The sequence below is a fragment of the Hyaena hyaena genome, unplaced genomic scaffold (genome assembly GCF_003009895.1).
Source record: "Hyaena hyaena isolate Hyena2069 unplaced genomic scaffold, ASM300989v1 scaffold_70, whole genome shotgun sequence".
NCBI classification, from domain to species: Eukaryota; Metazoa; Chordata; class Mammalia; order Carnivora; family Hyaenidae; genus Hyaena; species Hyaena hyaena.
In genome coordinates, this window is record NW_024080701.1 from 3,001,856 (window position 1) to 3,028,186 (window position 26,331).

Consider the following 26,331-nt stretch of genomic DNA (forward strand, 5'->3'; position numbering starts at 1 on the left):
CTGTCTGGAATGCAGCTTGGGCCTCTAGGTGATTAGTGTAGCCAAGACTAGGAACCACTGTTCTTTTTTTTTTTTTTTTTTTTTTTAGGAACCACTGTTCTAAGATGTGCTTTCAGTCGAGTTAGACTTGGTACTTGAAAAGGGGAAAGAAAGCAAGGGCTTCATACATAATACATTTCTTTGGGTGAAGCTGCTACACATTTGAATGAGTTGACAGTGTATCTCTCTATTCTCCTCTTTTTTAAGATATGTAATAGTAATTGAAAGCCCATACTCTGGATCAGTCTACCTAGATTTGAACCTGGCTCTATGTGACCTTGCAAAAGTTGCTTAACCTCACTGTTACTTAAGTTCCTGCATCTGTAAAATGAGGAATTAAATAGTGCTTGCTATGGACTGAATGTTTGTCTTCCTACCAAAATTCATAGGTTGAAATCTTGATTCCTGGTGTGGTGGCATTATTAGATTGGTCCTTGGGGAGGTGCTTAAGCGGTGAAGGTGGATTCCTTATCAGTGGGATTAGTGCCTTATAAGAGAGGCTCCAGAGAGCTCCCTAGCCCCTTCCATCATGTAAGGCATCAGCTTTGCACCAGAAAGAGGGCCTTCATGAGAACATGACCAGTGCTGGCATGTTGAGCTTAGTCAGACTTAACAGCTTCCAGACCTGTGAGAAATACATTTATTTTGTTAATAAACCACGAAGTCTATGTTTGTTTGTTTTTTATAGCAGCTTCGATGGATTAAGAGAGTGTTGTAAGGATTAAATGAGTGTGTGTGTGTGTGTGTGTGTGTGTGTATACACAAAGCTAATGCCCTTTGTATGTGTATATATACACACACACACAAAATAACGTGTGTTTTTATTTCTTAGAATAGTGTCTTGCATGTATAATGGTTTATAAGTATTGTAGTTTTTACTCTGATTCGTCTCAATCCCCTACTCACTATCTAGACTTCCAAAATGGTGAGTAAAGATCATTAAAAGTTAGCTGCCATTAAAAAAAAACTTGTGTATATTGAATACTTTCATAATAATTCATAATAAAAAGTTGATAAAGTAGCATATGACCCTTCATGTATTATTCACCCAGCTTCAGCAGTCATGGCCAATCTTGTTTCCTCTGTACTCCCAGCCATTTCCCTACCTCTGAATTATTTTAAAGCACATCCTATAGACTACCTTTTAAATGGCTTCTGATTTCATACATTTTCTTTGAATCCTTGAGAATGCTGATTACTGGTAGGAAGGTTAGAGAAAGAGAATACACTGGAGGTGAGGGGCCATGAGATTGCCTGTATTCCAGGATGACATTGTAAATTCTCTGTTCCAGCAAAGTTCTCTGCCTCTTTGTGAACTCTGTGTTATCCACCTCTTAGTATTTTGCCATGAAAGTACTAAGAACTTACTCAGAGCTCCTTAGAACCCATTTCTTCCACCTAATGTGAATGAAATATGGTTCACAGCCAAACTTTTATCAAGGGACTTTCCTCTAAACATCTGCTAGCAGAGTGTTGAGGGCAATTGTTCTGTATCATTTCTGTGCCTTTGTCATTTGGAGTAGTGATCATCTCTGAATGGATGGAAATGTTTTCACAAATATATTTACTGTGAATATGTACCAACAGAAGATTTCTCTCAAGAGAGGCTAAGAATTGATCATTATGCTTTTGAAATGTGGTCTAAAATTAATTCCTAGTCTTTGTTTTCTCCAGCCTTATAAATCTGTTTGCTTGGTTGTCATAAGGTATCATATTTATAATGAAAAGTGAATGAAATTTAAAAGTAGTATAACTACAATGCAAACTATTTGGTAAATTGGGAAAAGAAGAAAAATAATTCTACCACTACAGCTATTAGTTATATATAGTTTTATGATTTCTTTCTAGACTTATTTATATCCAAATTTTTTTCCCTCAGTAATTAGAGCAAGTATTTGACTTTTTTTAAGTCTTACTTTGTTTCCTTTATATACTTCAGCATTTTGCGTGGTTTTGTGTTTGCTCAGCCTTAGCGAGAAAAAAAGCATTTTAGGGCAGTCTTTAATTTTTTAGACATGTAAAGCTATAAATATATATATTTGTCTAGATAAGTACCTATCATCCGGAAACTTGGTTTAATTTAAACCTGTCTAATGTCTGTCTTGACATGTGCAGACTCATGACTGGCCTGAAAATAGTCCAGATACATAGCTTGTACAATATTGTCAACTTTAATATTCAAATTTAGCCTTAAAGATGGACCAGTTAGTATTTAGCTGCTATTTTCAATTGCATTTACATTAATGTTACTTATATTTAGCATTGTTTTGCTTTTCTTTTTTTTTTTAATATTTTTTTATTTATTTCTAGGAGAGAGAGAGAGACACAGCGTGAGCAGGGGAGGGTCAGAGAGAGAGGGAGACACAGACTCTGAAACAGGCTCCAGGCTCCGAGCTGGCAGTCAGCACAGAGCCCGACGCGGGGCTCGAACCCACGAACCGTGAGATCATGACCTAAGTGAAAGTCGGACGCTTAACCGATAAGCCACCCAGGCGCCCCTGTTTTGCTTTTCTTTGGCCTATTTCTTTCTGCTTCCCTAATAATATTAAAATAGTGGCTAACACTTGAATACCAGCCATGCATCAGACACCAATAATAAGCACTGTGTATGGATCACCTTTTTTTAATCCTCACCAAAAGAGTCTGTTATCTTTATTTTACAAATGCAGAAACTGTGTCTTAGTAGGTTTAGCTAACTTGCCGGAGGGTTATACAATAGGACATTTTTGGGCCAGAGTTTGAATGCTGGAGTTCCTATGCTAGCCTGCTATAAACAAAAATTTCCACTTGATGTAAATACATTGGTTACCATGAAAGTCAAAATATACCAAAAAGAACCACAAATTTTATCATACAATAATAAACCTGTATGGATATAACTTGTAGAGCAACTTATATTGTGATTAATTTTAAGAGAAGGAATAAGTCATGAAGCTAACTTGGTAGACTATTTTAATGCAAAATCTTTGCTTCCCAATATAAAATGAATTATTATATAAAATCACTGCTATGTTAGTCTTAGTAGGATACTGAAATTGGTGGTGATTTAGTGTTGTGTGTGGGTACCTGGCTGGTTCAGTTGGAAGAGCCTACAACTCTTGATCTCAGGGTTGAGTCTGAGCCCCAGGTTGGGTGCAGAGATTACTCAAAAATAAAATCTTAAAAAAATAATAATAATAAAGTGCTATACTTCCATTACTTCCTAATTATCTCTCTCTTTATCAGTGAATACATGGATCTCCTGTTGATTCAGTTTTAAGACTTTTTTCTTTATGTTCCTTATTCCCAATAGTATTTTCATTTTCTAAATGAATGTAATTTCAGATTCTTAATTATTTTAAAACAGCTGAAACCATGATAACTCTTGTCTTTCTAGTTCTTTAATTTTTTTAAGATTTTATTTTTAAGTAATCTCTACACACAATGTGGAACTCACATTTACAACCTCAGGGTCAAGATTCACATGCTTTATTGACTGAGCCAGCCAGGCACCCCAGTTCTTCCTATAGTTTAACTGTCTCTGTGTCTGTTGAGTTTTTACGGTTTTATTATATGTATATTATAATGTATATCATATACTTATATTAAGTTTTGAGATGAGCCATTAGGTAGGGCATTTAGTCTATTTTCTGATATTTAGCAGTTCTCATATCATCTGATATTTGTTAAGGGAAGATGCATCCAACAGTAAGACTAGTTACCAGACCATGAGCTGTTTTTGATTTCAGAGTATCCAGACTTGAGTAATAAGTCTGCTCAAAAAGAAAAAAACAAAACGGGGCACCCAGTTAGCTCAGACAATTGAGCATCCGACTCTTGATTCTGGCCCAGGTCATGTATCCCAGGGTCATGGGATTGAGTCCTGTATTGGACTCCTCATTGAATGTGGAGCCTACTTGAGATTCTCTTTCCCTCTGCCCCTTTCCCTCCTACCCCCCTCTCAGTCTTGCAAGCACTCTCTCTCTCTTAAAAATAATAAATCAGCTCTTTACTGACTCAGTCACCTTGGGCAAATTACTGGAACCTTACATTGCCCATCTATAAAATGGTGTAAGAAAGATAATGATGTATGTAAGTACTTAGCAGGGTATATGGCACATAGTAAGGTACTCAGTGAACATTTCTTCTTCCCTACTCCCTCCAAAGTTTATAAAAAGAAATTAAGGTAAATTAGGAGTCTTCTAGTAAGCCCAAATTAACCATGACAAGGGAGATACAGTGTAAAAGCACTAGGGAAATTCTTGCATTTATCTTTCAAAGGGGCATATACTACACTCAAAATTAGCATAGTATATATTAAGTTCTAGGAACATTGAAAAAATGACACATTTAATTTGTTAGGTTATATAGAAGACTAAGGATTTTTTATTAAAAAAAATTTTTTATGTTTTATTTTATATTTGAGAGAGAGAAGAGAGAGATAGCACAAGCAGGGGAGGGGCAGAAAGAGAGGAAGACCCAGAATCTGAAGCAGGCTCCAGGCTCCGAGCTGTCAGCACAGAGCCTATTGTGGGGCTCGAACTCACGAACCACAGATCATTACCAAAGTTGGACACTTAACTGACTGAGCCATCCAGGCACCCCTCTAATTCTTTTTATTTTTTTTAAATTTATGTATTTATTTTGAGAGAGAGAGCAAGGGGAAGGGGCAGAGAGAGGGAGAGAGAATCCTAAGCAGGCTTTGCACTGTCAGCATGGAGCCCAACATGGGGCTCAAATTCATGAGCTGTGAGATGACTTGAGCTGAAATTAAGAGTTGGTGGCTTAACTGACTAAGCCACCTAGGCACCCCCTCTAATTCTCTTTACTACAACATTCTGAGTAGTATTTTCCTGACTCCATAAGGAAAAACTTCTGGAGATAATAATAAATATGAGTAAAGCTATATAGCTAATTCTGGGTTGCACCCTGCCTGACACTTCTGAGCAGCTTAGTAAAAGTTAAGAAGAAGAGCCTGGGAAGTATCATTGTTTTGTTCTTCCCTTACAATTCTGCTTTGTCTCTCTTACTCCCTTTTACTGTAACCATGTGTTCAGCACCCTCAAGAATCCAGAGTAGAGGCCTTAGGCAGCTGTGTTATGATGTCAGCTTGTCAAACATGTGAGAACTTTATAGAAGTCTTGTTTCTTGTCTTGTGTGCCATCTGCTCAGGGGAAAAAAGAAGTACTAGGCAGCACTTGGAGTTCATTTTCCCCGCCCAGCTGTATTTGCCTGTGGGTGGGTAGGTGGGTGGGTGTGCACGCGCGCATGCACATGCACACATATTAACACACACATAATTAGAAGGCAGGACTCTTGGAATCTTCTAGTTTGACAAAGGTCAGTTTTACATTCAAGCCTCTCCTTGAACCTACACGGAATTTTGCTTATTTTCACTAGGATAGGAAGATAACAAATACTGTACTTGGCAGGAATCAGGTCCAGTAGTAGAATTATGAAATTATACAGTTTGAGAGATCGGAGCATCATGTGCCCAAAATAACTTCCTACCCATGGGACATTGTATTGGGAAACCTGACTAAGGATGTCACTTCCAGGCACTGCTTGATTAGCACGTATTACTTTTCTTATCACTTTTTGCTCTATTAGGCATTGAGGAGGTATAGACAACTTTGGAGCGTTCTGCCTGGGAAGACCAGGCTTTGAAAGGTATCTTGTTGGGGCTCTGAAAGTAATGGAGAAGCAGCATCAAGTTACCTGGGCAGGCAGGTGGGGTATTGTAGAAATGAAAAGTGTACAAAAATCTGAAGGTGAGAGATTACAAAAACAACTTTTCTTTTCATAATTGTAACCATGAAAGATTGACAGAAGAGAAACTGTAGCATGAACATATCTATGATAAAGTTAAAGGCTCAAACAATTAAAGTAATAAAGTATGTGGTCCTATTTATGCTTCTACCTATGAATGATCAGTTCTTAATTCAAGAAGGACCTTGACCTTGATTGTATATCTTAGTATATGAACCTGTTGCCAGAGCCAGAGTTCTTCAGTGGCAAGCAAGATATGAAATTAAATCTGTAACTTTTTCAGTAATGCTTTTTATTACTAATAATAGTAATTATCTTTTCATGAGCATTAATGGCTTTAACCAAGGTTCAAAATCTTAAACGTAAAACAGCCATGATGTAGTTAATAAATAAACAGGATTAGAAATACAGTGCCTTTCTGTACTGAGAATATAATGTTACTTTTTGTTTTATGAATGCTGCTTCTACTAAGAATGATGGTTAGCTATGGATGTGACAAAAAATTTGTGTGTGACTAGCAAGCCATTCCAGATCATATACTTGTAATGGCAATTTTTGCTTTATGTTTCAAATGGATAATTGCAGGCTTAATGCTACTGGTACATATAGCTTTGTTTCTAAAATCCACTTTAATATTTTGCGAATACACCTTGTTTTTCTGCTTATGTGTTCATTCTGTACACATTCGCTGGAGTACCAGCTGTCAGATCCAATATATTAGGTGTTAGAGATAAAATATATATAACAAAATCTCTGCCTTCCAAGGATTTAGTCTAGTATTTTCCTGGTTTACTAGGTTCCCTACTGGTCAGTGAGTATACTCCATGGCAGCGTCCCTCAACTTCAGCACTTTGACATTTGGGGCCAGATAATCATTTGTTGTGAAGGGCTGTCCCTAGGAGCATTATGGGATATTTAGCAGCATCCCTGGCCTCTACCTGCTAGATGCCAGTAACACTACCCATCCCCCTCAGGCCATGACAATCATTACCCTCGTTCCCTGAGGGTAAATTCAGAACTTTATCTGTGTCATTGACATAGAGCTTTGGTATAGTTTTTTTCAAAAGTATAATAAAAGGAAAAAACACAAAGCTAACAAATGTAATGGAAAAAAAGCAACATAGAGGTGTCACACAGTACTTATTACTCCATATGACTTTTCAAAGAGGGATGCACAACAGTAGTACTGAATAACACCCAGTAAATGTTTTGTGTTTAATATGAATGTCTATGAATCTTCTCAAAGTTTTGAGTTACTAAGTTACTATGTATAGGAGAAATAATTCTTGTGTTTCTTAGGGACTTCACTAAAACAACAAACAATACAATATAATATTTGGAAAGGGAGAATGCACTATGAAAAATCTATTCTGAGTTCTATGTCAACATTACCTTTTTTTTTTTGTTAAGAATGAAAATATTTGTTTTTCTCTAATAAGTAGCCTGGACACCTGGCACAGGTCTGGACTGTTTCCTGTGTTCTTCAAGCACATAACTTTGAATTTTGTTATTTTATTAATGGAATATTACCTAACTTAGGCTTTTTCACCTTATTGTTTTTCCATATTCAAATAATGTATGAAGAACATTGTACAACCAAGAATTTTAATAATCTTGTAAAGCTTGTCTTCTAGTATGTGCTCTCAAAGTAGAGAGTCCACTTTCCTCTTTGAAACAGTACTTCACTGAAGTCCTGAAACCTGAGTTTCAGGTTCACCTCTGGAACTAATTAGCATTTAGCCGTCTGTTTATCCTTTCTCAGCCATAATTTCTTCACCTGTGATAGCTAGCTAGCTAGCTAAAGATACAGATAGGTTATTTTACCCTGTTTTCCAGTTAAGTATCCTGAATTCCATAAATCCATACTCTTTGCTCAAACAAACTTTTTTGTATCCTTATTCTTACAGAATATTCACGTTTCAGTTTCTGTGGTTATCGAAAGTTTTAATTCATCATGGATAATCTGTCATCAGAAGAAATTCAGCTGCGAGCCCACCAGGTTACTGATGAGGTAAACATTTTACTTGGAATAAGTAATCCTCTTTCAGTTGAGGGGTGAGAGGACCTTCTTAGAAGTTCATTTTGACCTCCTTCCAGTCACTTTATGTCCAAGGAGGCATTAAATAGTCATTTTTTAACAATTACAACAGAGAATCTACTCTAGATTTGAGGAACTGAAAACATTTAACAGAATTTTTTGATATCTGTGTAATATACCTTGTTTTCTGCCTACATTAGACTTTTATAAATGCCATTAACTTTACCCTCCACATTTTCTCTTAACGGAGCACCTGGTAGGAAGAAAATAACTAAAATTATAGTACTCAGCTTTCTTTTTTTGTTTTGTTTGTTTGGTTTTGTTTCAAAAGGAGGGATAATATAAAAGTAGAGTAGCATCATGAATATGTGATCAAATTTGGTGGGGGCTACATATTTTAGAATACTAAAACCCTGTATTTTTCCCTAGTCTCTGGAAAGTACAAGGAGAATGCTGGGTTTAGTCATTGAGGTAAGAAATAAACTTTCATCATTAAAGTTAAGTTTAGAAATTGTATAAGAGGGATCTTGATAGCATAAACTGGGATTTGTGTTAAGAGTCAGAAGGATATGCTATCAGTAAGCTTTATTATTTGAAACAGCAGTTGCTGAATTTGTCAAACCAATGGACCTTTTTTGTTTTTCCCATTGACAGTATTAGAATGTTGAGGAAGATCAATTCACGATGAATTAGTGACTTAATTATATTGGGGTGCGGTTATTAGTTAAAGTATGTTGGTTTGGGATATTAGTTTTCTCTGTAGTTCTAATCCTCTGAGAACTTAGGTTTCTAAATGATTCTCTCTTGCTACTAGGCCTCGTAGGCTTTGTTTCTGTTGTTTTTGTTTTGTAGTGCTATCAGCTTTTTTCCCTTCTTTTAGTCTCAGGATGCAGGAATCAAGACTATCACTATGCTGGATGAACAAGGGGGTGAGTTGCAGTCATTGACAGAAACTCTTGATTTGACTTACGATGCCAGAAAGCCTTTTCAAATCAGCCATGTCGAAAATTAAGCCTTGGGGCATGCCTTCTTTGTGTAAGATAAGAGTGATACCTTTACTTTTTTCTGATTTGAAATATGTCGTGTTCATTGCCTATTTGAGGTGGGGACAAAAATGCCCAATTAATTGTATACCAAGTACTTGTCAGGTAGTAGGACTTATTGTGTGCATTTGTCATATGTACATTAGATGCTATGCCATTCTTGCATCATTTTCAGAAATCAAGTTAAGTCCTTAAACAGGTTTAGATTCATGTTGCCACTGAGCAATCTGGCCTAGTTTTTATTAGATTTAATAATAGTCTTCAAGTTTTGAACTTACCCAGAGATAAAAACACTGGGGATCTGATCTGGTCAAAGTACACTTAATTAGTTTCAGGGATGATCTCTAAACAAACCCTCACATGCTCCTCATATACAAAGGTCTTTAGAACAGATCTTCCCACACTAAGAGGCCAGGTGCCTCAAGATCAGTTTGTGAAAGATTGTTTTCTGTTGGACAGTATGTAGTACCTTCTGGTACCGATAGAGTCACTGGGATGGTGGATTATTGGTGGATTCAAAGTTGAAGTTTGCTCTTCCATAATAATAGTGTTTTCTGGTTGGCACTGTGACTATAATACAAAACATAACTTCCCCAACTTATTCTTAGAACAACTAAACCGCATAGAAGAAGGCATGGACCAAATAAATAAAGACATGAGAGAGGCAGAGAAGACTTTAACAGAACTCAACAAGTGCTGTGGCCTTTGTGTCTGTCCATGTAATAGGTGAGTTGAGAAGTCAAGACTTTTTTAAAATTAAAGTGAGAGCATCCCCCCCCCCCCCGCCCCAATAAGGTCAGAGGCATGACTGGGCCTACATAAGGAACTTTGTGAGATAAATTTAAGCTATTTTTCCTTCAGGCAGATCAAACTTTTCATATAAATGGGCATGTTCACTAAAAACCATGGCCTAAATTGGGTCATTTCTGGGATCAAGTCCCAATTTCATTTTTAAATAAGATATGAAATATAATGCAGGAAATATTCATCTGGTTAATATAGAGCAGGATGTAATTAGTGTCTTTTCCTCTCAAATAAGGAGTATTAGCAAAATATATATCTTATGGTAGGCATATGAGGGATTGCCAAGGGAGTAAAGGATTTGGATCCTGTCTTCAAAAGACCTACCTTGTGATTGGACATATGAAGAAGAATAGCAGAGAAGTAAAAAATAAATAATAGTGCTAAATCACATATCAACTAAAGCTAAGGGTACAGAACTGATAAAATTTGGTTTGGAGAAATCTTGCAAGAGAGATAGGACTTGAGTTGGAGTCTGTTAGAAGGACTTGGATGGACATGGAACTTGGATGGACATGGAGGCATTTCCTAACGTAAACAGAAGTTATAGAGAAGCTTGACTTAACTGAGGTACATGATTCATATAGAGGAGAAGTGAAAAATAAGGCATAAGTAGGCAGACTAAGGAGTTGATGGATTGGAATGGCAGGTATAACTGCACACTAGGAGACTAGTTAGGAACGTTTTGTATTCTAGGCCTGTTAGGTGAGGCCTTATTAGTGAGATTAGAGAAAAAGTATAAGTCAAAGGGAATTTATTTTAAAGCAAGTGATAATATATTAAACACAAGGGAAAATCAAAGAAGTCTCTGAAGATTTGAAGTTTCTAATAAACTATGAGTTGAAAAGTCTTCAAATTTTTTTGTATGGTATATAAGATTATGCTTGAAAGAGATTCATTCTCTTTGGTCACTCTATTATGAATATTTAAATTATCTACTTCCTCTTTGGTAAACCAAACTCCATGGTGTTGACAAATATTCTATGTATTTCAGCGAAGATGAGGTTTTAGCTAAGGCAGGTAACTATTATCTTCCCTTCTTGTTTAACAAAACAACAACCTGAACTTTACTCTTAGTTGAAGTGACAGCATCTGGAGAGTGAATGACCACTCTTACTGCTGAGTGAATTCATTTGCAAAGAGCTTTATAGACATTAGTATTCATCTAGTTGTCTGAGCATTTTTACTTCTCAAAGGAGTTAGGAATGGAGAAACTTTTGTTATATTGTCATACTTTTAGATAATTTTTCATGTGACAGCATTCTCAGCCATGTCTACTAAAGAATATAAAATTGTTTATTGGTCAGCTTTAGTGTTTCGATCATAAGAAATTAAGATTTGACAGTATTCATCCTAGTCTTGTCCATTGGCTCTCTATTTTAAGACAAATCTGTTGACTTCTTTGGACCTTGGTTGACTCTCTGAAAGTGCATATTTAAATAACTACGACTTGTCAGTCAGGATTTAGCAGATGGTTTAAGCAAACAAGTTAGATATGCACAGATATTTTAATCTAAAGTCTTATCTGTGGTTTGCAAACTTGTGCTTTTCTCCTGTGTTCTATGTATCGTCTTGAAAGTGCAGAGGAGAAAAATAAAATGAATTTCCTTGAGATTACCTGTTAGGAGAAGAGCAAGGAAAGAAGACCTCCCTAGAATGTAAAGGTCAATCAGCTCTGAGTCCAGGGTTGATAAACAGGAAGAGCAGTGAATCCTAAGATGATTTGATACAATAAAAAAGGGGAAATGGATCTACGGAAGTATTCATTATTAATAAGTATTATTATTTCACTTTGTATATCCGAGTTGGGACATTGGTGAGAGAGAAGGTAGAGTATGGTCCTGAGGCAGTCTGCAGCCTCTTGCCTCTGAGAACCTTTTCTCAGTAGGTCCAGAGAGGAAGGCACTTCCTGACAGACAAGAATTAAGGCACTCCTATTAACAGAACAGTTTTTCCCTGAAGAGAAGAGAGCAATATTTTAGTTTAAAGATGTCTGATTTTAACTGCCTCCTTGCACCTGTCTCTTCTTTATAACATTGAATCTGTGGCCTCTATGGTCTCTCTTGTCCTCAGCTTTATTATTCCTGCCACTGCCTTGATCTTTCTAATTTTATCTGCTAATCTGGGTTTTAGTTAGGCTTATCATATAAATAGCCATAACATGAGCTTCTCAAAGACAGACAGAAGATCATATAAGGCTGGTGTTAATTCTGGTAGTAATAAAAACCCAGATCTACAATCTCTTAATCTGCCATCCAGAAATCTGAAAAACTCCAAAAACCAAGTTTTAGGTTTTTTTACCCCCATAATGTGGTGCCACACCCCATTAATTAGGCTATAAAATGTGACATAAACTGAAGCTGTTAATAATCTTTATCACATTTAGTGTAAATGTTAATTTGTTTCACTACAGAAATATTCATGTTTTTATTGATTATGTGGTATTGCTTAAAATGTCTCACATCCAAGGGTTTGGATGAGATTTGTGGGCCTATGTATTAATTTAGGCTCTTATTATTCTGAACACTTTAAATTTAATCCTAAGAGTAACCTTAATATAAGATACCTTCTCATTTTAGCACTATTTTACGTGTGGGGAAACAGAGGCACAAAAAGGTTACATTAGAAATGGAAGAGCTGAGAATGAAAACCAGGCAGAGCTTCAGTTGTTGACTATATGCTACAGTGCTTGACTTTGCAAAAAAAATAATGAACTAGTTAGTTGTTAATCATTGTTAGATGTATTTATGTATAGAAAATGTCTTGAGTAGGTTTGTTCTTTGAGATTTCTTTTGGTCATTAGTATTCATTGAAGCCAAGTCAGCAAATAAAACAGACATGGAAATAGCTTTACTTAACAGAATCCTGTATTAGAAGGGAATTTTAACGTTAGCTAATTTTTTCTAAAAGGACTACCAGAAAAAAAAAAATAAATAAAAAAATAAAAGGACTACCAGAATTTAAATAGACTACCAGGATTAAACTTCAAAATTGTGATTGTCATTCTCTTAGCTTGCTACTGTTTGAACTGTAGCACAGATAGCACAGATCCTTTTTAAAAATTCTGTTATCTTTGACAGTAACTTTGATAAGCTGTCATTCTATTTAATAAGAGTTCAGAAGGAAGCAGACTCAAAATAGGAAGTCTCATAATAGTAAACTCTCTGGTGTCTCAGTTTATTCTCAGATAAGGTACTCTTCTTTCTGAACTTGCCTCTCTTCAGTCTATGCTTATAATATATCAAACACTATGTCAAACACATAGTTTGAAAATAAATTGGTAATTCTGGACCACTTATTAGAGAGGTTCAAAATTGGTTCTATAGATTTTCTACTGTTTGAGTCTTATGTCATATTGAGGTGTAAAAATTCAACTCTGATTGTTAAAGTAAATGCCGATTTACATTTTAGTCAACATTTAAGTGCCCCTTCCATCCTACTCACTGAAGATAAAAAGATGAGTAAGGCATAGCTCTGGCATTATATATTTTTTTGTCATTACTCTTACTTTTTGTGTATTATTGAACACTTGGTAGGTGTTCAATAAATACTTGCTGATTCAATGTCTTTAAGAAACTTGTTGGCTGATGGAAGAGTTAGACATACAAAACTATTTTTAAAAATTAAAATGCAAATAAAATACATAATAGAAATAATTAGGAGAAATCTGTTAACAACAAGAAAAAGAAATTTTAGAACCTCTCCCATTAGTTTTTGCCTTCTCTTCATACTGATTTTCATAATTTTAGGTAAGAATATAATCACCCAGACATTCTTAAGAAAAATGAAATGTGTTCTGGTTTAAATCATTTTTCTGTTTTTCTTTTTATCTAGATTCTCAGATGTTCATTGTTTCTATGAAACCAGGCAGGAATTTAAATGCATTATTTTTATAGAACTCTAAACCTGCTTCTGTTCTTTTTGACTGGCATTCACTATTTTCTGCATTTCATTCTCTCACTTAATTAATCTCTTCCTTTCTAATCTGCTTACTAAAAATGAAGATTTAACATCAGGAACCGAGCTCAGTAACTGATCAAAGAGAACTTTAAGATGCAGCCTTGTGGCGCAGTTTGGGCTGTTTACCTGCTATCTAAAGGTGATGCTTCAAATGGCTTTTCTGTGCATGTGCATGGATTTTGTGAATGGTGGAGACTGTCTTTAAAACTGTGCTGTGATGTGTAATGTAAAGTGAGTTTGTTCTGGGCACTGTATGCCAAAAGATGGACTTGACAAAACGATCTTAATTTATAATGCCACGCTTTGACTAATGGCTCTGATTACTAAGCTTCTGCTAAATAACATTTGAGATTATACAAATTAAAACATCTGAAGTTTCTTAAGAAGTTTTAAATAAGTTGATTTTTGTAGAAAATTGCCTCATCCTATGTTCTGATCAAAGATAAGGGAATTCAGGCTAAATCCACCTCTCTCCATAGGATTTCGATTTCAGCATCCTATCTTCTCTTATTTCCCTATGCCTTTCTGGTTCCAGAATCAAGATTTTTTCCCTATTAAAAAGTTGCTTCTAAACGATTTGAATTCTCCATAACTTAGGCCACTACAAAACTGGAATTAATTGCCAATCTAGTCATCTTGAATACCATTTGGAACAAGGTGGGATACAAACTTAAAATGTCACCATATCTAGTACTTTCTTTCAAGTAAGGGTTTTCTCTTAATCTGCTCTATAATTCCTATCATGTCCTATGTTAGGTTGCTCTGGTTTCATGTTGGATTTATACGGAGCTTAACTAATCTTAATTTTTTATGACAGTTAACCCTGTAGTCTGCCCACTGTTTACTACAATCTTTGACTTAATTTTTGTTTCGTTTTGCTTTGCTTTTAAGCGGACTCCACACCCAGCATGGGGCTTGAGCTCACAACCCTTAAATCAAGAGTTGTGTGTTCTACTGACCAAGCCGGCTAGGCATCCTGACTCTTTAATTTTGGATCTTTATAAAACTGTGAAGATGATGGTTAAATGTTAGAAAATTAAGCATTTGATTTCTGCCCATTGTTTTTTTGCTTTCCTTTTTCTTTCTTCCTGTAGCCTGATCACCACACACACACACACACACACACACACACACACACGTACGTACTCATTACATTTGGTATTTAGTTGGTCTCTTCTTGATATGAAAGAACTATAGCTAACATTGGGCTTTCTTTTTGCTATTTTTATTCTGTTAGTATTAATGTTAACAACCAAAACTAAACTGTTAAAATTTCTGTGATCATTATCTTGATACTTGTTTTCTGCTTTTATAGCAGCTTCTTTAATTAAGGAATATTTCAAATTCTTATTTAAATTTGCCATTTTTGAGTGGTATTTATCTGGAAAAAAGTGCTAAAGATTATCTGAAGCCTCAAAACTGACAGGATAAATCTAACTTTTCAGATGGCAATCTTTTTTTTTTTTTAATTAATGTATATTTATTTATTTTGAGAGAGAGAGAGCACCCATGCACATGAGCAGGGAAGGGGCAGAAAGAGAATCGCAAGCAGGCTCTGCACTGTCAGCACAGAGCCTGACATGGACCTTAATCCCACAAACTGTGAGATCAAGACCTGAGCCGAAATCAAGATTCAGATGCTTAACTGACAGAGCCACAAGGCACTCCCCTCCCAGATGGCATTCTTAATTCTATCATAATTTAATTGCATTAAATTCTATCATAAATTTGCTTAAGCATTTTATCATGAAGTCTCATTTCTTCCCAGAAAGACCACAAATTTGTTTAAGTAAAAGAATTCAGTCACAGATTAGAATCAGAATTTCTTACTTACTGTAGACCAAAATAATCTGGGCCTGATGTCTTTTTATATAGCCATAGTCTAACTGCTACCTCAAAGCTAGGGAGTGTTAACAGGCCAGAAGAGTAAACATGCGAATTGGTAATCTGTGCACTTAAAGGCATGGACTTGTAAGTAAGGACCAGGTTGAGGTTGAAGCCAAAGAATAAAAATATTTGACGAATGTTTTTCAAAGCAGTTTACATCCATTATCAACAGAATCTTTTCATAGCTCTGTGAAGTGTGAATATTAGGTACGGTATTTTTATATTATCTTAGCTTTACATATAAGAAAAAGGATGCTCGCAATGGAAGTTTGCTTAAGGCTCTACAGCTCTGAAATGACAGGTCTAGGATTGGGATTCAAGTCAATATACTACAAATCTTGTGGCCTTTAAAAATAAAATCTTGGTGTATACTTTTGCTTCCTTCAGATTAATTCCTTACTGTCCCAATGTATAGAAACACTAAGGTAGACTACCAGAGTAACTAAAATACTCTTTCTACAACAGATTGGAAGTCCCCTTACATTGTCCCTTTTCCCTGGCTGGGAAGCTAAATGAGCTTCTGAATTTCAATACGACAATAATAACAAAAGATTCCCAGGTCCTACCCCATACATACTAAAGCAGAATTTTCGGAGTGTACCTTACGCATCTGTGCGTTCACAAACATCCAGTTTGCCCTATGCTTAGTCAAGTTTGGGAAGTATTACCTTTAAAGCAGTTAAGACCCTTTGAAGGAAGACAGATAAGGTTAAAACTGTTATTGTTGTTGCTGCTGCTGTTGTTATTATTATTGTTGTTATTATATGGGCAGCTACTCAACAGTTCCTTAAAAACAGGTAACTTTCAAGGTATTCCAACGTAGTGGCACAAACTCCAGCATAATGGCAAGTGGCAGAATAAACTGGAAGATACTACCTAAAGTGGAGGTGCTGAAGAGACCTGGAGAGGTCAGGTGGATAGAGATACACAATCAACACCATTTAAAAATCACCTCATATGGGGCGCTTGGGTGGCTTAGTCGGTTAAGTGTCCGACTTTCACTTAGGTCATGATCTCGCGGTTCGTAGGTTTGGGCCCCGCGTCGGGCTCTCTGCTGACTGCCAGCTCAGCCTGGAGCCTATTTCAGAGTCTGTGTCTCCCTCTCTCTCTGACCCTCCCCTGCTCACGTTGTCTCTCTCCTAGAAATAATAAAAAATAAAATTAAAAAATCACCTCATAAACATGCAGGACATGTTCTAACTATATGAAAAAAGTGCAGTTTTTCCCCCAACTCATTTGAAAGTAAATATGACAACCTAATGCAAAGCTGTAAAAAGAAAAATTCAAAATCCACTTTTTGTACCTTTTCCCCTTGGTATTAGATGAATACCTTCCAGAATCCAGTCCGCTTAAAGGGAGAAGGGTTTGATAACCAGTCTCATTCTTTGTTTATAACACAAATCATGCTTTAATTGAAACTCATTCACAATATCATGTTAAAACAATTCATTTCCATCTTAAGCTCCTTATGGCTAATTATGAGTAGAAGAATTCTCAGAAGCTTAAAGGAATTTCAAATCTTATCTCTTAAGGTTGAGAAGGAGGTTAGAGCATATATATATATATATCTCACCTGATAGACTAAGAGCCGAATATATATATATATATATATATATATTCCTTGATAGACTAGGAGCCCCACAAGTCCTTCCCTGGGCTACTCTTTATGTACTAAGACTAGCAGAAACATACTGTCTTTTATTTAGTGACTTTTGATTCCAGCCATCACTCTTTCACCTATTCTACAATCTGACATCCTGATAAAAGCTGTACTTGTATTAATTCTATTAATACTTCTGGTTATTAACTTTCTTTTTTATTAATTATTTAGTTTTCAATTTACATCCAAGTTAGTTAGCATATGGTGCGACAATGATTTCAGGAGTAGATTCCTTAATGCCCCTCACCCATTTAGTCCATCCCCCCTCCCATAACACCTCCAGCAACCCTCTGTTTGTTCTCTATATTTAAGAGTCTCTTATATTTTGTTCCCCTCCTTGTTTTTATCCCTTCCCTTATTGGTAATTAACTTTCTTTTTTTTTTTTTTAACTTTCTAATAAAATAATTAACACTGTTTATTTTACTAGGAATTACTCTGCTTTAGAATGTTGCCTAAGATACTAACAAAGCATGGATGTAAATGGGTTTCACCAAACCAACAGATCATTATATGTAACTGTCATTTAAAAAAAGGTATATCCCACCTTGTTCCAGGGGATTTAACATAGTTTATTAATAAATTGATTAATTATACAGATAGCACAAGTTGGAAATTGATTATGAGAACTTAAAGTGGAACCAAGAAAGGCACTTTGATTAGCTCTTTAGTGTTCATAGATAGATTTACCTTTTCATTACCCCTTACAAAAAAGTAGTAGCACCCTTTCTGTAGCATTAATGATTAAGGTTTAAGATCTGATTCTAGGTTTGCCAAAAATGAATCCTTATGTCTGTTAAGGAAAGTGTCACTGTTTCATAAAGTCTCTCCTCTGCTTTTATGGTTTTGAAACTTCCTCATCAGCATATTATGTGGAATAAATCAGACATCAATATTATAGCTATGTACTACATTTTTGTTTACAGAAAAGTAAAAATTAAAGTTGTGCAAGTGAAGGGGTGCCTGGATGGCTCAGCTGGTTGAGTGCCCAACTCCTGACTTTGGCTCAGTTCATGATCTCATGGTTTATGGGATCAAGGCCTGCTGTCAGCACAGAGCCTGCTTGGGATTCTCTCTCTCCCTTGCACTCTGCCCCTCCCCTACTCATGCTCTCTCTCTGTCTCAAAATTAATAAATAGACTTAATAAAAAAAATAAAATTGTGTGAGTGACAAGTAAACCTAGTAAAAAGTTTTGTGTTTTTTTTTGTAATAGTCATTTAAAAGTCACTTTACAAGCTTTTTTTATTTGCATTATTACCAATTTGAGTAGTAAATCCCATGGTAAAATTCTGGCTTTGGTGTATCAGTGACATCTAAAGTACATGCATTTAATTTAAGAGGCCTGGATTTAGGATTTTTTTTTAATGTTTATTTATTTATTTATTTATTTTGAGAGAGAGAGCATATGTGAGTGAGCAGGGAAGGGGCAGAGAGAGTCCCAGGCAGGCTCCATGCTGTCAGTACAGAGCCCAGTGTAGGGCTCAATCCTATGAACTGTGAAACCATGACCTGAGCTGAAACGAGGAGCTGGACCCTCAACCAACTGAGCCACCCTGGGCACCCCAGGAGTTTTTGTTTTTTGTTTTTTTTTAAGGAGAAAAAGTAAACTCTTAAATGAAAAGGCCCTAAATCAAATGATTTGTAACTGCCACCATTGTGGCCAAGATAATTATTATTCATTGGCTGTGCAATTTGGAAATAATTCATTCCTTTCCTTCATGATGTTTCTTTTTTAAAAGTTAATGCAAAATTCTAACTTCAAAATATTGATCAGCTGGAACTATTTTGCTTCAAATAAGAGGGCACCAGGGTCTGAGTATTTTCCAGTCAGCCTTCTTTCTCTTTCATGCCTCAACTTGTGAGATCCTTCAGGGAGTCTCTTTATTATTTTTATAATGTTTATTTTTGAGAGAGAGAAACCATGAGCAGGGGAGGGGCAGAGAGAGAGGGTGACACAGGATCTAAAGTGGGCTCCACGCTGACAGCACAGAGCCTAATGCAGGGCTCAAACTCACAAACCATGAGATCATGATCTGAGTTGAAGTAGGATGCTCAACCCACTGAGCCACTCAGGCACCCCTCAAGGAGCCTTTTAAGGCATCCCAGAACACCTGTCCTAAGGAATTTTTTTCCCTCATATCCACTATCTTCTTTTCTGAAGACTGGCAAAGGTTAGGGGTACCTGAAAAATCAAATAATTGAATTTTCCAACTTGCTAACTGCTTATGAAGATTTCATGGAAATAGTTGAGCCTTGAGAAAAAGGTTTTAATCTCAGTGGGCTTACACAATTCATCTTTTTCCTATGCCATATTGCAAATAAGCATAGTATAGCTAATCCAGATCTCACTAGAGGTAGCTGTTATGCTAAGGATGCTATGGTCATCCTCAAGGTAAAAAGCACTAATAATTCCAATTCTTCCCCTCCTGCTTTTCGGTATCTCTCTACACTCCTGACTTTTATGTAGGACAAAGAACTTTGAGTCCAGTAAGGCCTACAAGGCAACATGGGGAGATGGTGGAGACAACTCTCCTGGCAATGTAGTGTCTAAGCAGCCAGGTGGAGTGACAAATGGTCAGCCTCAACAAGCAGCTACTGGAGCAGCCACCGGTGGATACATTAAACGGTATGCCAGCTCCTCCTGATTGTTTGACTCTTCCTAAATGAATGTCACACTCAGGAGAATGGGTGTTGTTATATATGAATCCTAACTCATCAGTTAGAAGTAGCGTTTATGCTATTTGAAGAATGCATTTGAAAATCGGTCTTCTGACGAAATGTTGACTATGGTTTAGTTTCATTGATGGATTAATTTCTCTTTATCTTTTTCAACACTTTCAAAATAACCCATATGAGCATATTTTATTGTACGTCTATAAATAGGAAACTGCGTTTTAAATGTATCATCTAGAGTAGGGGTCAGCCAGACCCATAAGGATAGTAAAGGGTCAGATAGTAAATATTTCAGATTTTGCAGGCTAGTCTCAATAGCAACTATTCAACTCTGTTGTAGGGTGAAAGCAGCAATAAACAACATATAAGCAAATGAGCATGGCTGCATTTGAATAAATCCTTATTTACAAAATGAGGTGCTGGGGCCAGTTTTGTTTGGCCTTTGGGCCAGAGTTTTGCAACCTCTGTTTTATAAATTATTTACTTGTTTGTTTTTAATGTTTATTTTTGAGAGACAGAGTGTGAGTGGGAAAGGGGCAGAGAGAAAAGGAGACCCAAAGTCTGAAGCAGGCTCTAGGCTCTGAGCTGTCAGCACAGAGTCTGATGCGAGCTTGAACCGTGAGATTATGACCCAAACTGAAGTCAGACGCTTAACAGACTGAGCCACCCAGGCACGCCTCAATTTCTTATTTTTAGAGAGACAGAGCAAGAGAGAGCATGCACACAAGTTGGGGAGAAGGGCAGAGGGAGAGAGATAGGAGAGGGAATCGTAAGCAGGCTCCACGCTCAGTGAGGAACCCTATGCAGGGCTCAATCCCATAACCCTGGGATCATAACCTGAGCTGAAATCGAGTCAGATGCTCAAGCGACTGAGCCATACAGGCCTCACAACCTCTGATTTAGAGCAAAGATTCTTTAGACTTAGTATACATCATAGTCATGTGAGAGGTTTATTAAACCATAGAATGATAAGATGCACTTCCAGTTTCTGATTCAGTAGATCTGTAGTAGAATGTGAGAATTAGCATAAGTTCCCACATGATGCTGTGATCACTCTTTGAGAAGCATTGTTCTATAATTGTTACTTCTCTTACATGGGCTTTAAGACATTATGCTGTCCTTGGGCATTGTTTCCATTTTTTCCATTGTTTCCATTTTTACTGCAGAGTGTTTCCCAAGAATGGTAGCCTACAATTCCACAGTTCTAACATTTGCTGAGGTCATTTTGGCTTCTTATTTTTATGGAAATTAAATCCAAATTAAATTTGGATTTACTGTCTTTTTTTGTGATAGTATAACTAATGACGCCAGAGAAGATGAAATGGAAGAGAACCTGACTCAAGTGGGCAGTATCCTAGGAAACCTAAAAAACATGGCCCTGGACATGGGCAATGAGATTGAGGCTCAAAATCGACAAATAGACCGGATCACAGAAAAGGTAAGTGATCCTTTGTGCCATAGGAATTTGAGATATCCACAGTGTGTTAGTAATGGACTTCTATGCTTGACACTTTGGGCGAGAACAATAGGAGATTCTGCCCTCAAAGTCTTAGAGTTTTGATGAGGTGGCAGTTCTTTTCTTTTTTATTTGACAAAGAGTGTATGCACATGGCATGAGCAGAGGAGAGGGAGAGAGAGAATCCCAAGCAGGCTCCACACTGTCTGTGCAGAGCCTCACATGGGGCTGGATCTCATTAACCATGAAATCATGACCTTAGCTGAAATTATGGGTTGGATGCTTAACCAACTGAGCCACCCACATGCCCCCTAAGGTGGCAGTTCTAACACATTGAAAAATAATAGCCAAGTCCTCCAGTCTCTTACTTCTGTAAGGCAGTTGGTTCATTTTGAAACCAAGATCTTGGAATGAAGTGGTTTTAATTAAAATTTCACACACGAAGCTTAGAGTCTACTCTAACCTTTGGGAGGTCTAGAGTCAGTAGGTGGGTATCTGTTTGTTACGTAAAATGGTTCTTGTGGAGCAGACACACAAAACAGTGTCCTAGGAGTAAAGTAGAATTGCCTTTTTTTTTTTTTTTTTTTTTTAATTTCACGTGATAGAAAAAATACTGAAAGTACAATTGTGTTCAGTGTTTGGATGGGTCACCATCTAAAAGCCAGTTCTTGTTACTGTTATTTTATTAAAAATCTCAGTGTGCTTTAAAAATGAGGTGAATTTTTAAGCTTAGCTCTGTTGGCTTGCCTAATGGTAGATTTCAGTGAGGCAAACAGTGGTTTATGAGACGCTTTCAAAGCTGTAGTGTGGGTTTAGGCTACATATGACCTGTCTTTTTAATTCATATATTGATGTGGATGGTAATACATATGTTAAAAAACTCTTCGGTAAGGTTCTTTCAGTCTTTCTTGAGTAGTCTCAGATAAGATTCTGTGATTCAGTGGGGCACCTGGCTGGCTCAGTTAGTTGAGCGTCCAACTTAGGCTTGGGTCACGATCTCAGTTTGTGAGTTCGAACCCTGTGTCAGGCTCTGACGCTTTGTCTCTTTCTATCTCAAAAATAAACACTAAAAACACTGGTTCTATGATTCAGTTCTGGGGACTCCCTCAACGTCCAAATCTATAGCAAAAAGTGTTAATTTTTTTTTAATGTTTATTTATTTTTGAGACAGAGTGTGAGCAAGGAAGGGACAGAGAGAGACGGAGACACAGAATCTGAAACAGGCTTCAGGCTCTTAGCTGTCAGCACAGAGCCCTATGCGGGGCTCGAACCCACGAACCTCGAGATCATGACCTGAGCCTAAGTTGGACGCTTAACCAACTGAGCCACCCAGGCACCCCAGGTGTTGTTAATTTCAATGCATCTAAAATGCCACCGATTTTTAAGATGCATCCCAGTTTCAGATACATTAAACTATGAAAAAATGTTATGGAATCATGAAATACTGGCAAGTTCTTTTATGCCTTTGTCATGTTTATATACCCGGTTTTCCCAAATGAATTTCATATTCTGTCTCTTCTTACCCACAGTGAGATTTGTAATGTGACTTCATCCATTTCCTGAATTTTCTCAGTGTATCAATTACTCCCAAGTATATGAAATTGAAGTTTTATTAGAGCAGCTTACCTTGTAACATAATGCTGATACCTTTTTCTTTTTTTCAGGCTGACACCAACAAAGATCGTATTGACATTGCCAATGCCAGAGCAAAGAAACTCATTGACAGCTAAAGCTGCTGCTGTACTTCTTATCATTTATTCACTTCTCTAGCTCCTCCTTCAAAGTCATGAACTTTTCAGAGTTTGAAGTTTTGGTTCCATGCTCTTCTAATCAGGAGATAATGTGCAAGAAGGGCTAGGAGTACAGACCCCAACTTTTTATGTTCTCTTTTCCCTTGAGGGTAGACTACTGCTCAGCCTTCCTTTTAGTATTTTTTTCCCTGGGTTTATACTTAGATTGGTTTTTTACATCATATATAGTGTTCTTTGTCATCCTTCCGATTTACTTCAGCAGGTTCTTCTGCTTTCAAGATTTGGAAGCATTGCCAAAGACAGCCATGAAAAAGGAAGCTGGAAGCAGGGAGGGGGGCAGCAAGGAGGAGAGGCAAGAGATAAGTTGTTACCTCAGGAAAACCTGCAGGCCACAAAGCATAAGTTGCAAAGCCACAGTAAAGATCTAGTTGGGTTTAGTTTTTAACTTAAGGTGCCATTATTGCCAATTAGGCTAATAATTGGTTTCAGAGCTTTTATGCACAAAATTTGTTATACATCACAACTTGGCAACCTCTGTTCTAAAAAAAATAGAATGAATTTTCTTAAAGTGAGCTTAGTTCTGAACCTTCGGTGATTCATGTATGTACATAGATACTCTGATCCCATTTCATATTGTACCATATAGGAACACTTTGTGTAAAAGAATGGCTTTTTATTTTCACATTATTAGTACTGCCATTGTCCCATTACGTGCCTATTAACCTCATAAAATTGTCATTGGTTTTTGAAGAAAAAATATGTAAATATGTATGTATATCATAAGGATATCTCTCTCAAGCAGGGCCTAAATTTTTTGGAAAGTTTGACAAAGTAGATCACGTGAATTCAAATTTACCTCAATGCCAAGAATTATGTTTGGATAGGAAAAAAAGAAACGTGTTTTGATCTCAGGCAGAAAAATAGTTATATTACTTTGAGTTGTTTATAGCTTTAGACTTTACAAAAGCTAGAATTTATTCTGTTTAGAAGTGATTTGGAAAATTATGCTTTTGTTTTAATTATTGATTATTGCACTATCATTCAACTAGCCTTATGGATTGAATTATGTCCAGAATCACATTTATTTAGATCCTGAACAGTGTTATAAGAATCTGATTGGTATTTGTTACCTTTATGTAAAAGACTAGTATCTGCACACTTTAAAGTTATTAATGTGGATTGGTTTGACCAATAACCACTGCTTGATATTTACAATTAAATTTTATAACCAATGGAATTGTTCTTTCAAATAGGTAATGTGTTTCTGTAGAGGAACGGGGGAGGGGAGGTCAATAATTTCACCAGTTCTTATCAAATTGAATAAAGCAAAAGTCCATAAATCAAGAAGCACTCCAATGGAAAGCTGCCTTTATCACCTTTCCCATTTTTTATTGGAAGTACTGACAGGACTTTTCTTCCTATGACTTGTTATGAGGTTCATTTTAATTATTGTTAGTCTCTTACTCATTTGAGCGTAAAAACACCAGTGACTGAAAGGATGTTTATGAGCTAGAACTATGACCACTTACTGAAGATTATATTAACATGAGGACATTCATAGGCTGAAGAGGAAAGGATTTAAAGTGAGAATCAGGCACTCTAGAATAGAAATGCTTCATGCCAGAGGAGTGGTTTGGCAGGTGGTGGTAAATGTGTAAGGTAAGAAGGTATAAAACACTGGGGATTGTGTTGTACCTAATTGCCCTTAGAGCTTTAAAAATTTTTTTTTATATTATGGCTAAAGGCAGTATCTCTGAGGATACCTAAATGCTGCCAACACAATATAGTTAGAAGGCACTCAACTTTGTCTGAATTTACATTCTACTACTTGCTGACTGAGACTGCAAGCCCATTTCTGTGCCTCCGTTTCCTTGTCTATAAATGGGGATTAATAATTCCTACTCCATAGAGTTGGTGCAAGAGCTCAATGTGATGTATGTAAAGTGCTGAGAGCAGCACCCAACAAATATAAGAGCTTAATAAATTATAGTTGCTATTCTCTTTTGGGTGGAGCTCTTTGTGAATTCCTTTGTGAATTTGATGAAAGACATGATAGTCTATCTCCCCAGAGAAATAAACACAAGCATGAATCATACATAAATAAGAATCTTGCATCAATGGGTCTTGAAAGCCCATCTATGGATCCCAGGTTACAAAATCTTCCAAAGCTTCTGCTAAGAAAGAAGAGGATGAAGCAACAGAAATTAGGTCCATGATGCACTAGAAATAGATCCTGTTGGCTTAAAGCCTTCTCTGATTTTCTCATGTAACATTGTCTGGAAACTTGTTACCATTACTTTTGAAATGTAGTAACTGAAAGTGGTTAATACAAGCTCCAGAGTCTGACTATCTGCTTTGAAATTTCGCTTTGGTCATTTACTTGTATGACTTTGAGCATAACACTAACCTACAAGTAAGAAGTTCAAAAATAGTATTCTCCCCGAATGTAATTTTTTTTAATGGTAAGCTCTTCCAGTTTCCAATCTTAGAATAACAATTATGTTTATCCCCAATAGTTGTGCCTATTTTTTCTTCCTTCATCCTTGTTATTATACTTCAACTCTAGAACTTTTCATGTCATGTATGAATTATGAATCTCCTCCTAACCCAAACATTCTATACTCAGTAGCACTCAGAATTCATTCTTTTTTTATTATTAGTTTTTTGAGAGAGAGATACTGTGTGTGTGCGTGCAAGGTGGGGTGAGAGGGGAGAATCTTTGGCTCCACACCCAGCACCCAATGTGGGGCTCGACCTTGAGACCACACCTGAGCCTAAACCCGGAGTGACGGTTAGCCAAATGAACTACCTAGGGACCCCAAAATTTGTCTCTTTAAATGTTATTTTCTTTGGGTCACTCTTACTAAAATCCCAGGTTATCCAATTATATTCCTAATCAGATTTGTATTTTTCAGATTGATATTCAAGTTCCTTATTCTCTAGTCATTTATTTTCATCCCTTTAAATATAGTATTTGCTGCAAGCCTTCTATTTCTATACAACTTGTTAACTTCTATTTTAATGCCTTACAGATGAAATAAATGGCACCATTTATTGCTTACTCTGTTGTGGGCACTCTGCTAAATGCCTTTATGAATCTTTTTATCATATCCTCATACCTGAAAGGTTAGAGCTATTCCCCATATGACAGATGAAAATAAATTGCTCTATTCTCATGTGTAAGTGACAGACTGTGGATTCAAGCCAGGATCTTTCTGACTCCAAGGCCCATGATCTTAATATACTACAGTGACTTCCAACCAAACTCTAAAAGAA

General features: G+C 36.6%; 1 protein-coding gene across 4 annotated transcripts in view; it reads left to right on the forward strand.

Moving 5' to 3' along the window:
• SNAP23 (synaptosome associated protein 23) overlaps window positions 1–26,116 on the forward strand; it is a 35,834-nt gene extending 9,718 nt beyond the window's left edge. Inside the window, exons 1-8 of one of the 4 annotated variants that reach the window (XM_039232722.1) lie at window positions 2,440–2,479; window positions 7,695–7,798; window positions 8,255–8,296; window positions 8,706–8,754; window positions 9,477–9,594; window positions 19,643–19,801; window positions 21,142–21,286; window positions 22,969–26,116. In XM_039232722.1, the coding sequence (XP_039088653.1) occupies window positions 7,742–7,798; window positions 8,255–8,296; window positions 8,706–8,754; window positions 9,477–9,594; window positions 19,643–19,801; window positions 21,142–21,286; window positions 22,969–23,034 (636 nt within the window). In that variant the 5' untranslated portion in view covers window positions 2,440–2,479; window positions 7,695–7,741 and the 3' untranslated portion in view covers window positions 23,035–26,116. Of the gene's footprint in view, window positions 1–2,439; window positions 2,480–2,561; window positions 2,646–7,694; window positions 7,799–8,254; window positions 8,297–8,705; window positions 8,755–9,476; window positions 9,595–19,642; window positions 19,802–21,141; window positions 21,287–22,968 lie in introns of those variants that run through there. The other 3 variants (XM_039232723.1, XM_039232721.1, XM_039232724.1) reach the window with 3 other exon arrangements.
• Window positions 26,117–26,331: the final 215 nt, after the last annotated feature.